The sequence below is a fragment of the Nicotiana sylvestris genome, chromosome 1 (genome assembly GCF_000393655.2).
Source record: "Nicotiana sylvestris chromosome 1, ASM39365v2, whole genome shotgun sequence".
Lineage (NCBI taxonomy): Eukaryota > Viridiplantae > Streptophyta > Magnoliopsida > Solanales > Solanaceae > Nicotiana > Nicotiana sylvestris.
The window spans coordinates 91,150,689-91,164,019 of NC_091057.1; the positions used below are offsets into that span (position 1 = coordinate 91,150,689).

General features: G+C 38.8%; 1 protein-coding gene and 1 non-coding gene across 2 annotated transcripts; one reads left to right on the top strand and one right to left on the bottom strand.

Moving 5' to 3' along the window:
- Positions 1 to 11,485: 11,485 nt before the first annotated feature.
- TRNAS-GCU (transfer RNA serine (anticodon GCU)) lies at positions 11,486 to 11,567 on the top strand. Its single transcript has one exon. It is a non-coding gene; the product is annotated as a tRNA-Ser (tRNA).
- A 211-nt stretch (positions 11,568 to 11,778) lies between these two features.
- On the bottom strand, positions 11,779 to 12,447 carry LOC104239138 (uncharacterized). Its single transcript, XM_009793680.2, has one exon. It carries the CDS (start codon positions 12,354 to 12,356, stop codon positions 11,937 to 11,939), a length of 420 nt encoding a protein of 139 aa, XP_009791982.1. The 5' UTR covers positions 12,357 to 12,447; the 3' UTR covers positions 11,779 to 11,936.
- Positions 12,448 to 13,331: the final 884 nt, after the last annotated feature.

The window sequence follows — 13,331 nt, forward strand, 5'->3', positions numbered from 1 at the left end:
GATTCAGTGGTACCTCGTCTGGAGGTAGAGATTCGTATAGTAGATGTCATCCCCCTAGGACCTTTCAGTCAGCGCTCTAGGTTTTTCGCGGTACTTCAGGTGGTCGTGGTCCCCAGATGCAGTATCTGATCAGCAGTCCTACAGTGCACCACCGCTTCAAATTTTTTGGGGTGGTCATTCAGGTCGACGGGGTCAGCAGCCGATAGCTTGTTACACTTGTGGTGATACGGGTCACATTGTTAGGTTTTGCCCTCGAGCACTGAGTAGCTCTCAACATCAGGTTTCCCGTGCCATGGTTCAGGCACCAGGTGTTCCACAGCCCGCCCAGCCCGCTAGAGGTAGGGGTAGAGGTGTTAGAGGTGAAGGTAGAGGTACTAGAGGTGGAGCTCAAGCCGCTAGAGGTGGACGTCAGCCAGCAGCAGGTCATCCTAGAGAGGAAGTTCAGGGTGGTGGAGCCCAGCCCCGATGTTATACTCTTCCAGCTAGGCCCGGGGCTAAGGTTTCAGATACGGTTATTATAGGTACGGTTCTGGTTTGTGATAGAGATGCTTCAGTGTTATTTGATCCAGGGTCTACATACTCGTATGTGTCATCTTATTTTGCACCATATCTGGTCATGCCTAGTGATTCATTGAGTGTTCCTGTTTATGTGTCTACACCAGTGGAGGATTCTACTATGGTAGATCGAGTCCATCGCTCTTGTGTAGTTGTGATTAGGGGTCTTAAGACTCAAGTAGATTTGTTGCTTCTGGACATGGTCGATTTTGATGTTATATTGGAGATGGACTGGTTATCACCTTACCACGCTATCTTGGATTGTCATGCCAAGACTGTGACCTTAGCTTTACCGGGTTTGCCTCGTTTAGAGTGGAGAGGGACTCCTAGTCATTCTACTCGCAGTGTTATCTCTTATGTGAAGGCTCGGCGTATGGTCGAGAAGGGGTATTTGGCCTATTTTGCATATGTTCGTGATTCTAGTGCTGAGGTTCCTTTCATTGATTCTGTGCCCGTTGTTCATGAGTTTCCTGAGATATTCCCTTCAGACCTGCCGGGTATGCCAGCCAACAGGGATATTAATTTTTGCATTGATTTGGCTCCAGGCACTCAGCCCATTTTTATCCCACCGTATCGTATGGCCCCGCCTGAGTTGAAAGAGTTGAAGGAATAGTTGCAAGACTTGCTTGAGAAGGGTTTTATTAGACCTAGTGTTTTGCCTTGGGGTGCACCGGTGTTGTTTGTTAAGAAGAAGGATGGGTCGATGAGGATGTGTATTGATTACCGGTAATTGAACAATGTTACAATCAAGAATAAGTATCCGTTGCCGAGGATTGATGATTTGTTTGATCAGCTTCAGGGTGCCAAGGTATTTTTGAAGATTGACTTGAGATCTGGCTACCATCAGTTGAGAATTAGGGCATCCGATGTCCCCAAGACATCTTTCCGCACTCGGTACGGGCACTATGAGTTCCTGATTATGTCATTCGGGTTGACAAATGCCCCAGCAGCTTTTATGGATTTGATGAACTGAGTGTTTAGGCCTTATTTGGACTCATTCGTGATAGTCTTCATTAATGATATTTTGATATATTCCCGCAGCCGAGAGGAGCATAAGTAACATCTCAGAGTGGTTCATCAGACCTTGAGGGATAGTCAGTTGTATGCTAAGTTCTTGAAGTATAAGTTTTGGCTGAGTTCAGTTGCATTTCTGGGTCATGTTGTATCAGCAGAGGGCATTCATGTTGATCCAAAGAAGATTGAGGTAGTCAAGAACTGGCCTAGGCCAGCATTAGCTACAGAGATTCGGAGTTTCTTGGGATTGGCAGGCTACTATCATCGGTTCATGGAGGGGTTCTCATCTCTCGCAGCCCTGATGACTAGGTTGACCTAGAAGGGTGCCCAGTTCAAATGGTCGGACGTGTGTGAGGCGAGCTTTCAGAAGCTCAAGACAGCTCTGACTATGACACTGGTGTTGATTTTGCCCACAGATTCAGGGCCTTATATAGTTTATTGTGATGCATCTCGTATTGAACTCGATGCAGTGTTGATGCAGGAAAACAAGGTCATTGTCTATGCTTTGCGTCAGTTGAAGATTCATGAGAAGAACTATCCGGTTCATGATTTGGAGTTGGCAGCCATTGTTCACACGTTGGAGATTTGGAGGCATTATCTGTATGGCATGGCATGTGAGGTGTTCGCAGAACACAAGAGCCTTCAGTATTTGTTCAAGCAAAAGGAGTTGAATTTGAAGCGGAGGATGTGGTTGGAGTTGTTGAAAGGCTATGATATCACTATCTTATATCATCTGGGAAGGGCCAATGTGGTAGCCGATGCTTTGAGTAGGAAGTCAACCAGTATGAGCAGTCTTGCTTATATTTCGATCGGTGAGAGACCGCTTGCTTTGGATGTTCAGGCCTTGGCCAATCAGTTTGTGAGGTTGGATATTTCTGAGCGGCCGTGTGTTAGCTTGCAGTCGCTCATTCTTCATTATTGGAGTGTATCTGTGATTGGCATTATGATGATCCCCATTTGTGTGTCCTTAGAGACACAGTACAACGCAGAGGTGCCAAGCAGGTTACTTTAGATGATGATGGAGTTTTGAGATTGCAAGGTCGAGTTTGTGTGCCTAATGTGGATGGGCATCAGGACTTGATTTTAGAGGAGGCCCATAGCTCCTGGTACTCTATTCATTTGGGCGCCGCGAAGATGTATCAGGATTTGCGGCAACATTATTGGTGGTGGAGAATGAAGAAGGATATCGTTTCATATGTGGCTCGGTGTTTGAATTGCCAGTAGGTTAAGTACGAGCATTAGAGGCCTACTGGTTTATTTCAGAGAATTGAGCTTCCCGAGTGGAAGTGAGAGCGGGTCACTATGGATTTCATTGTTAGACTCCCACAGACTCGGAGGAAGTTCGACGCAGTATGGGTCATTGTTGATAGGCTGACCAAGTCAGCGCATTTTTTTCTTGTGGCAGTCTCCTATTCATCCAAGAGGTTAGCTGAGATCTATATCTGGGAGATTGTTCGTCTTTATGGTGTGCCTGTGTCTATCATTTCAGATTGAGGTATGCAGTTTACCTCGCGCTTCTGGAGAGTAGTTCAGCAAGAGTTGGCACGCAGGTTGAGTTGAGCACAACATTTTATCCTCAGACGGATGGACAGTCCGAGCGGACCATTCAGATTCTTGAGGATATGCTCCGAGCTTGTGTGATTGACTTTGGAGGCTCGTGGGATCAGTTTTTGCCTTTAGCAGAGTTTTCCTACAACAACAGCTACCAGTCGAGTATTCAAATGGCTCCTTATGAGGCTTTATATTGTAGGCGATGTCGATCTCCGGTTGGATGGTTTGATCCGGGAGAGGCTCGGTTGTTGGGCACGGATCTGGTTTAGGAGGTCTTGGACAAGGTCAGGATCATTCAGGAAAGGCTTCGTACAGCTCAGTCCAAGCAAAAGAGTTATGCTGACCGTAAGGTTCGAGATTTGGCTTTCATGGTCGGTGAGCGGGTATTGCTCCGAGTGTCGCCTATGAAGGGCGTGATGAGGTTTGGGAAGAAGGGCAAGCTTAGCCCTAGGTCTATTAGCCCGTTTGAGATTCTTGATCGAGTGGGAGAGGTGGCTTATAGACTTGCATTGCTGCCAAGCTTATCAGCTGTGCATCCAGTATTTTATGTGTCCATACTTCGGAAATATCACGGCGTTCCATCCCACGTGTTAGATTCCAGCAGTGTCCAGTTGGACAAGGACTTGTCTTATGAGGAGGAGCCAGTGGCTATTCTAGACCGACAGGTTCGTCAGTTGAGATCGAAGAGTTTTCCTTCTGTTCATGTTCAGTGGAGAGGTTAGCCTCTTGAGGCATCGACCTGGGAGTCCAAGTCCGATATGCGGAGCCGTTATCCCCATCTTTTCCCCGACTCAGGTACTTTCTTCTTTTGTCCGTTCGAGGACAAACGGTTGTTTTAGAGGTGGAGAACTTGTTTTAAAATGAAATTCTATGTTCTGACGCCTTAAAAACCTCTTTTAGCATCACCTCGATTTGCGTGTGCAGTCCGGGCGTGTAGCTGGAAAGCCTATATGTGAAACTTTGTGAAAAATGATAAGTTTTGACTATAAAATGAATTAATTTGACTTTGGTCAACGTTTTGGGTAAACGGATCTTGACCCGTGATTTGACGGTCCCAAAGGGTCCGTAGGAAAATATGGGACATAGGCGTATGCCCGGAATCGAATTCTGAGGTCCTAAGCTCTAGAAATGAATTTTTTAAAGAAAATTATTTTTTGAAATTGTTTAAAGGAATTTGAAATGAAATTTGATTAAAACATGATGGTATCTGGCATGTATTTTGGATCCAGCGCCCGGTACAGGTCTTATATATGATTTAAGATGTTTTTGTGAAATTTGGTGGAAAACGGATGTTATTTGACGTGATTCGGACCTAAATTGCTAAAATGGATGTTTTAAGAAGTTGAGATAATTTTTTGATTTTGAGGTTTAATTCGATGTTAATAATGTTATTTTGGTGATTTGATCGCACGGATAAGTTCGTATGATATCATTGAGTTAGTACATCGGGTGTATTTCGGGTGTGTTTCGGAAAGTTTTGGACTTAGGAAAAGTTGCAGGTTTTTCAGCTGTTGGTATTCTGGTATGCCCTTCTTCGCGTTCGTGGGAGGACCCTCGCAAACGCGATGTGTTAATTTTTGCTGAAGGAAATTCCTTCTACGCGAACGCGTAGCCCAGGTCACGAACGTGAGGCATTGGGGGGTCTTCCCTTCGCAAATGCGGTGCTGGCCACGCGAACGTGAAGACTAATTGAGCCTTGGTAGGGGGGTGGGGCATTTGACCAACGGGAACGCGATCCATTGCACGCGAACGCGAGGCTTGAGGAGTTTCTTCTCCACGAACGCGAGCCCCCTTTCGCGAACGCGAAGGCCTAGCAGGCCTAACCCATCGCGAATGCAATGGACTTGTCGCGAACGCGAAGAGTAATTTTGCCCAGTTATTTTAAAAGTTCAGAAATAGTTGCATTACGAGACTTAACCCAAATTTCATAACTTCTTCTTCTCCACACCTCTTGGGGCGATTTTTGAAGAGTTTCTTCACGATAACCTCTTAGGTAAGTAATCTTTGACTTGTTTCTTTCCATTTTTATCATCAACCATTAGATTTCTAGGCTTAAATCATGTAATTGAGGGTAGAAAATTAGGGATTTGGGTAGAGTTAGGACTTTTTGATTATTTGTGATTTAGACCTCATTTTGGGGTCGGATTTGAAAACAAATTATATATTCGGGCTCGTGGGTAAATGAGTGATCAGAGTTTGGTCCGAACCTTGTATTTTGACCAAGCGAGCCCGGGGTCAATTTTTAACTTTTTGGGAAGAATGATTAGAAAGCTATAATTAAGCATTGGAATTGGATTGTCTAGCGTTTATTGATGTTATTAAGTCGATTATGTCTAGATACTATTGATTTGGAGCTAAATTCAAAAGGGAAAGCGGTGTTTGAGGCTTGAGTTGGCCATGAAAGTTCGAGGTAAGTGTTTGGTCTAACCTTAGCTTGAGGGATTAGGAGTCGAGTCCTATTTGCTATGTGATAATTGTTGAGTACGACGTATATACGTTTGTGTCAAGCATGCCCCTGAGTCTTATATTGTGATTTTCATGACTTCGTTGTATTATCCATGCTTTAGAGTTGATTTCTATTTGTTGTGAGAAGTTTGTGGAAGGAATTGTGACCTTTGAACATCGAGGAACATTAGCTCAAGTTATATTATGAATTGCGAAAGTGTATGAGTTGATTGAACCCTTTGGAGCATTGGCTCAAGTGGTAAAGTGAGTTGTGAAGTAAAAGTGAATAAGATAAAGAAGTCACTAAATTTTTCCCTTGCCGGGATATTGTTGCTTTATTGGTTATCTCCCTTGACGGGATGTTGATATTATTGATGTTGCTCCCTTACCGGGACTTAATTGTTGAATTGTTGTTCCCTTGCCGGGATTCTTATTATAATCTTATTTATTCCCTTGCCCCATTGTTTGTGATTGTTGTTTGGGTGAGGAAGAGTGTTAAAGCATGAAGGGTGATGTCGTGTATTGTTTCTTTTTGTGAGGAAAGAGTGTAAAGAGCGAAGGGTGATGCCGTGTACGATTGTGAGGAAAGAGTGTAAAGCACGAAGGGTGATGCTGTGCCGCACGATGTACCATTCCGTGCCGATTTTATTGATTATATGGTGAGGAAAGAGAGTAAAAGCACGAAGGGTGATGCCGTGCACACTTTTATTATATAATTGCTTTGATGAGGACGAGAGTAAAAGCATGAAGGGTGATGTCGTGCATTTGTTGATTTTTGATTCTTTGTTGATATCCGAGTTGTCATGTTCTTTCATTACTTGATGCCTTTTTATTCGGAATTGTTATCTCCCCCACAGCATGCTCCCCCTCCCACATTGACTGGTTAATTCTGTATTTCTTTTCCGTTGTATACATATTTGAACTGCACAGGTTTGTTTGGTAGTCCGGTCCTACCCTCGTCACTACTTCGCCGAGGTTAGGCTAGACACTTATCAGCACATGTGGTCGGTTGTGCTGATACTACACTCTACACTATGTGCAGATCCCGGAGCAACTTTTGGACCGTAGTGTGGAGGCTACCTTCAGTCCGCGCGGAGACCAAGGTACACCTGCAGGCGTCCGCAGGCCCTGACGTCTCCTCTACTCCTATTTCCTGTTTCATTTTTCTTTTATTCAGAAATAGTGTATTGTCATTTTCTTCAGCCTTTGTATGTAGCAATCTTAGACAGTCTGTGACACTGTGACACCAGGTTTTGGATGGTTGAGACTTAAGTAATTGTAATAAACGCAGATTTCAGATGTTTAAATGTTATCTTCCGCTTATTTATGTAAAGTTTCGTTGTTTTCATGTTATCGCCTTATATTTGTTAAAAGAATTAATTTGATAATGAAGTAGGTAGTTAAGGATTATCTTGCCTAGCTCTCATCAGTAGGCGCCATCACGACTCCCGCGGGTGGGAAAACCGGATCGTGACAGTTTCCACAAACTCCGTTGAAAATTGATTATTAGTTTCACGTTCTATATATATTTTGAGGGGAAAAAGTTGGAAATCTATTTTGTAAGATGATTAATTTTTTAGATCCATTCAGCCGCAAGCGCACAAGTTGTTGGTATTATTCTGTACTCTACCATTGAAGTAAAAGTTATTCACAATTTTAGGACAAAATTTAGCCAAGAGAGTAACGAAACAAATTAAATATAGATCTTCACATACTTTACATTTTTACAATGACTAACGAACTAAATAATTTAAGAGTAAAAATATTATCCCAAATTCACACCAAGCAATATCTGGCTTAACTTTCCAACAAGAAATCAAAGAATAAGTAGAGCTAGAAATTAAGAAGCTAAAAACAATCCACTATATATATTATATACCAGGCCATGATACTTCTAGTTGTCTTGGAATAAGTTGAAATTAAGATTTAGAAGTGCTCAAGTCCTTGAAAGAAGAAGGCGATGGTTCACCGCCGGCAGGTAAGTCGGCGAGGGCGGCGGCGATCCGGCGAATGCTTAAAGAACGAGCCGTTTTAAAGCTGTATGATCTTTGTGTTTTGGAGAATATGTTTGAAGATTTTGACAGAATCAAATAAACCAAAGCTTGAACCAAGGCAAACAGACCCACCTTCACCAATATACTTCCCTCAAACTCCATTACTGTTGCAATTTCAATATAGAGTAACTAGATGTGTATGAATCTGCTGTGAGATAAAGTAAGTTGTTAATTGTAGGAGAAATATATGAGAAGTGAAAAAATGGTACGTACGAGAAGTGTATATATAGCAGAAGAGATAGTGAAGCTTGTGACTTTCAAATTAGGCAACCTCTTTGACCGTTTGACGTTTGCAACTCATCGAGTGGGCTACGTGGAAATTTCCATGCTAATTGACCACATGTTTTTTTTTTCAAATTGAAATATCATAATATAACTTATTACGAAGTGTCAATTGTCCGTCTTTATTATAGAGAATTGGTAATCGATTAAACTACATTGATAAAGTACAAATTCTTTACACTATATAGTCTATATAGATTAAATCATTTATTATGTCGTCATGAATAGGATTATAGTTCTTGAAAATATGTGGCCAAAGAAAAAATAAAGAAATAATTAAGGTGTCAATGAATTGATGAGGAAATCAAGCTATTTCCGGTTTACTTGACCATAACGATCAATAACAGAAAGGTTGTTGATAATGATCATAAGTATTTAACAGCCAGTTGTTGCTTTAACGACTAAATTACTGAATTGTTTGAAATTGTTACGTGTCAATTGTCATGCCAATGCAGCAAGAAAGTATCACGCGGCTTTAATTTATCTACTAGTTTGTGGAGTATACTAAACCTAATCTCTTCTGACTTCAAATAGTGGATAAGATGAACTTGCCATGAACATGCAATCCATTTTTAGTTAGGTTATAATCGGTCTAGTTCCCTGGGTCCAACTTTTCCATTTTCCTCTTCTTCTTTTTTTGAAGAAATTCAAAAATAGCCAGAGTTACAACTGGCGTTCAAAAATAGTCCAGTTTCAAAATTAATCGAAATTTAGCCACTTTTCATGTAAAGATAAATCTGAACAAAAACACTGTTCAAAACCCGAAAAATACGTCAGTATATTATACTGGAGTTCCAGCATAAGTATGCTTGAACTCCAGCATATTATACTGGAGTTCCAGGATAAGTATGTTGGAACTCCAGCATAGTATGATAGAGTTCCAGCATAAGTACACTAGAACTCCAGCATAATATATTGGAGTTCAGCAAGTATAATTGTCCAGTGTAATATACTGGAGTTTGGAGCACCGGTGCTCCAGTCTCCAGTATATTATACTAGAGTCAGCAAAGTATACCGGTCCAGCATAATATGCTGGAGTTCATACACAGGTGCACCGAACTCCAGTATATTATGCTGGACCGGTCTCTGTTGCAGCAAAATAGTGGTTATTTTTCATGGACTTTGTAAGCGCTGGCTATTTTTGAATGACCAGTCCGAAAACTGGTTATACCGTACTATTTTTACTTTTTTTTTTCCTTAGGTACATAGGGTGTCCAATAGGCGCAATAGACAATTTACACTTTCATATGTTATCCATTTATTTGGCTGAGAAAAGAAAATATATCAAAGATGGGAAATAAGGAGTTTAATTACACAGAGGAACTAAAATCAAATTTACCGGGTTACAACCAGATAAAGTTAATAAAGATGTCGTGACCATCTTTCCATCATTAATCTTGGTCAACTTAAATTGAACAGTAGGTCACAAAGAAATAACATAAAGCGTGAATACTGACATGTACGGGGTGCTTATATAAAAATCAAATAAGTTAACTTAACCATGTGTTTAATTTGATTATGGGTATGAAATTAACCTAACCATATTAAAGTGACATTTCATACACATTAATCTCAATTAAGTGTTGAATATATGTACGAAAGATACATATTTTATGTTTATTAATTTGACGTAAACATCCGATTCTCCTAACTTTCAACACCCAATGACATATGTTGGCAAACAAAACAATACGCACGAAAGTGACAGAACCAATCAGCCCATGAGCCACAAAAATGTCAAAGGTATGGGTCAATTTAGGGGTGTTTACGGTTCGGTTTGGTCGGTTTTTTATTAAAACCAAAACCAAATCAATTTAATCGGTTTTTAAAATTTTAAAACCAAATTAAATACAAACCATAGGTTTGATTGTTGTTGGTTTGGTTCGGTTTTTCGGTTCTTAGTAAGCTAATGATAAGTCGATAATAGTAAAACAACACTAGACAACAATCTGAAAATAATTTGCTAAATTTATGCTTTTTTATATATTTCTTTCAGAACTGAAAGTTTATTTACCTGTTTATATGAAAAGAATGACCAAAAAATAAACTAAAAGTTTGTTTTCTCAAGCTTTAGCCATTGTTGTCTTGCAATTTGAATTTGCTTTCTTTACTCTTGTGGTGGTTTTTTTTCTAACTATTCTGTTAGGCAAAAGTATGTGCGGAGGGTTAGAGAATTAGAGTCTCTTAATAAAAAGAAAATTGGTCGAGTCCTATAGTTTTGGGCTTAGGCAATCTTTTAAGATATAAAAGGATAAACCAAAATTCAAAATAACAATTAAAATGCATAAAATATTTAAAATTATTTACAAAAAGATATTATATTGTATATAAATAATTATTAAATTTTGTAATTAGTCGGTTTGGTTCGGTTTATTTTTCGGTTTTTTAAAATAAAACCAAAACCAAACCAAATATTATCGGTTTTTAAAATTTAAAACCAAAACCAATCCAAATCAAGAAAAATATCGGTTTACTTAATCGGTTTGGATCGGTTTTCCGTCAAACCGTGAACACCCCTAGGTCAATTTGATATTTTCCAAAGAACCTCATGCATATTTCGTTTTGAATTTAAGATGATATTATAAATTGTCCTTAATTTTGAAAAGCAAGTTCAAACCATTCATGTGTCCTTTGAGAGCTGCAAGATTTATAATTTACGATATATACACTGAATCATTTATCCAGTTAAGCTCAGTTTGGTAGAGCTTTTGCCTTAAATACAATTACAAGTATCAGATAAGTCATACTCATTGCCTGTGCAATAATAAGGATTAAGAACCCCTTGCCATTTGAACTTCAAATGTCACAACTTCCAAGCATAAGCCACCAAGGAATGTAAATCTGTTTTTACTTAATTTGCTACAAAGTTGTTGCTGAAGCGTCGAAGTGTAGCTAGCTGCCATGGAATTTTCTTTCACTGATTCCAGCCGTTAATTTTAATTATCGGACTAAAGTCAACGGAACAAGGAAAATTACTTACTTTTGATAAGCTTAAACGACTAACTATGGCAAGCTAAGGCCTAAAGGATGATTTAGACACATATATTAGTTCCCTAAACATAAGCGACCATTTATGTGATTTTCTCGAATTAAGCCATATCCTGGGTAATTTTATTGCAATCTACAAAATCAGTCACCTCGATACATCAGAAATCAATTGATACATTATTAATTACCCGTTTACCTACATTCTGCTGCGCCCTCATTTAAAATCCATAGATACTAGGAGAGGAATATGTTGTACTTCCAAATTAAACCATGCAATATGCCGGAATGAAAAATTGATGCCCAGCTGAAACATGAAAAAGAGATGTCTCTATTACACATGCACAACAAATGGCACAAAAAAATGCTTATGCCCAATTTTAGACTACGTTATTCTTTCATCGCCAACAGGAACTCAAGATACAGAAATGAAACGAACACATCATCATAAACAATGCACATTCAACTAAAACCAAAAGACATACAACTAGAATTGTGCCAAAAACAATCAATCAAGCACACCTTAAGACTTCTGAAGAAATCAAACCAATTTATATTTGACAACAGAGGTCCTTTGGCATACTTCATCGGTAACCAAAGTCGCTTTGGCCGAGTGGTTAAGGCGTGTGCCTGCTAAGTACATGGGGTTTCCCCGCGAGAGTTCGAATCTCTCAGGCGACGTAATTTTTTTTTTTTTCTTCTTATCTGTCTGAAGTTCGATGCGTATATGTTTATACAATTCGGTATCTAAAATTCAGTTGTTGGTATTAAGTCCATTTATTAACTTGTTATTTTCCTCGAACCGCATCATCAGTGCCTAAATGGTGCTGCTACTGAAAAAAAACGTTTGGCTATAAAAAAAATTTGTTTCGATGTAAATATTAGATGGAAATGCATAAAGTTGTCCCACATTTCATTTGCATATAACGTATAACTATGTAAAAGTACAGAATTATTGGGAACACAGCATGAAAACAAGACGTGACTGAATATTGAAACAATAGAAAAAGGACTTATTTTGCTAAAGAACTGGAAACCGGTTATAATTAATTAGGCAGGAAGCTTAGAAGCTTCGAGATCGGCAGCTTGTTTGATCAAATTCTGGTCACTATCATCAAGAGCCATTTGAATCGGCGACGATCCAAGTCCCTCGGCGATCGCCAGCATAATCTTCCTCATCTCATTCCCAAACTCCTGTCGGTCAACGGTGCCGTTGTGGTCACAATCGAACTTCTCGAATATGGAATCGTAGAGGCGGGTGAGTTCCTCCGGCGAGGCGGCAACGTCGACGCCGAAGTGAGCCTCTATGAGGCGGAGAGACTCGAACGCTTTGCGAAGCTCGGAACGGGATAAAACGCCATCGTTGTTGAGGTCCAAATCGGTGAATCCTTTATCAATTGCCTTTGCAAAAGCTGCTTCGTCGTTTACGAAGTCTCGAATTGTTGATCCGTCTATGATCACTACTCCCATTTTTATTTTTTTTTAACTGATTCAGAAACTACTCTGAGGTAGTGCTTGTGAAGTGGGAATAGGATATATATGGCTGGGGAATTTGAATTTAATTAATAATTGTAAAAATTACGCTAACATTTTGAGATAAGATATTTTTGAGAGAAAAGCTAGTCGGTGGATACCTTGTCATTGGAGTATAGAGTTATCATTTTATGGCACGTGGTTGTCTCCATTTGCTTTTCTTCTTCTTCTTTTTTATTGTCAATTTTTTGTTTCGATCCGGAATTAATTATGTTTGACTAAGATTTACCTCTTTCTTTGATTAATTTGTTCAAAAAAGTTTTTGTACCTTTTGAGTCAAACAGTTACATGGTGTAATTATAAGGTTATTTTTTTAATCTCTTTTCTTTTCTTTTTAATTTACTTTTTATTGTTGTTCTTTTTTCTTTAATTTATTTTTTATTTTAACTTTTTAAATTCTTTTTTTTCAAATGTTATTATTTTTATATTATTTATTTTTTATTTCCTTATTTCTCATTTCTCAACCTTTACTTCACATGTTTCTACATAAATTCTCATATTTTATTTTTTTGTTAATTATTTTATTTATTTTCTTGTTACATTTAGCTACGGTATTATTCTATTTTCTCTAAAAAATTATACCTCGTAATCTTAGAAAAAATAAGTCAGCCACAAACTTGACTTATAATGAGTGATGTCATTAAAGTTGAACTTTGTTGTTCGATAAGGTTATATGCAAAGTTAATTATGTTAAAATGATAGATTACTTTTTAATATTTAAATAATATTCTCATTTTCCAACCATTTTTTGTGATTTCATTTAGTTGCTCATATTTTTTATTTTTCCATTTTCTTCATTTAATATAATTGTGTTATTATTCTAGTTTTGAAACTACACCTCCTAATATTAGAAATAATGACTTTTTTTTGTTGTTAAAAGGATTATATATATATATATATATATATATATAT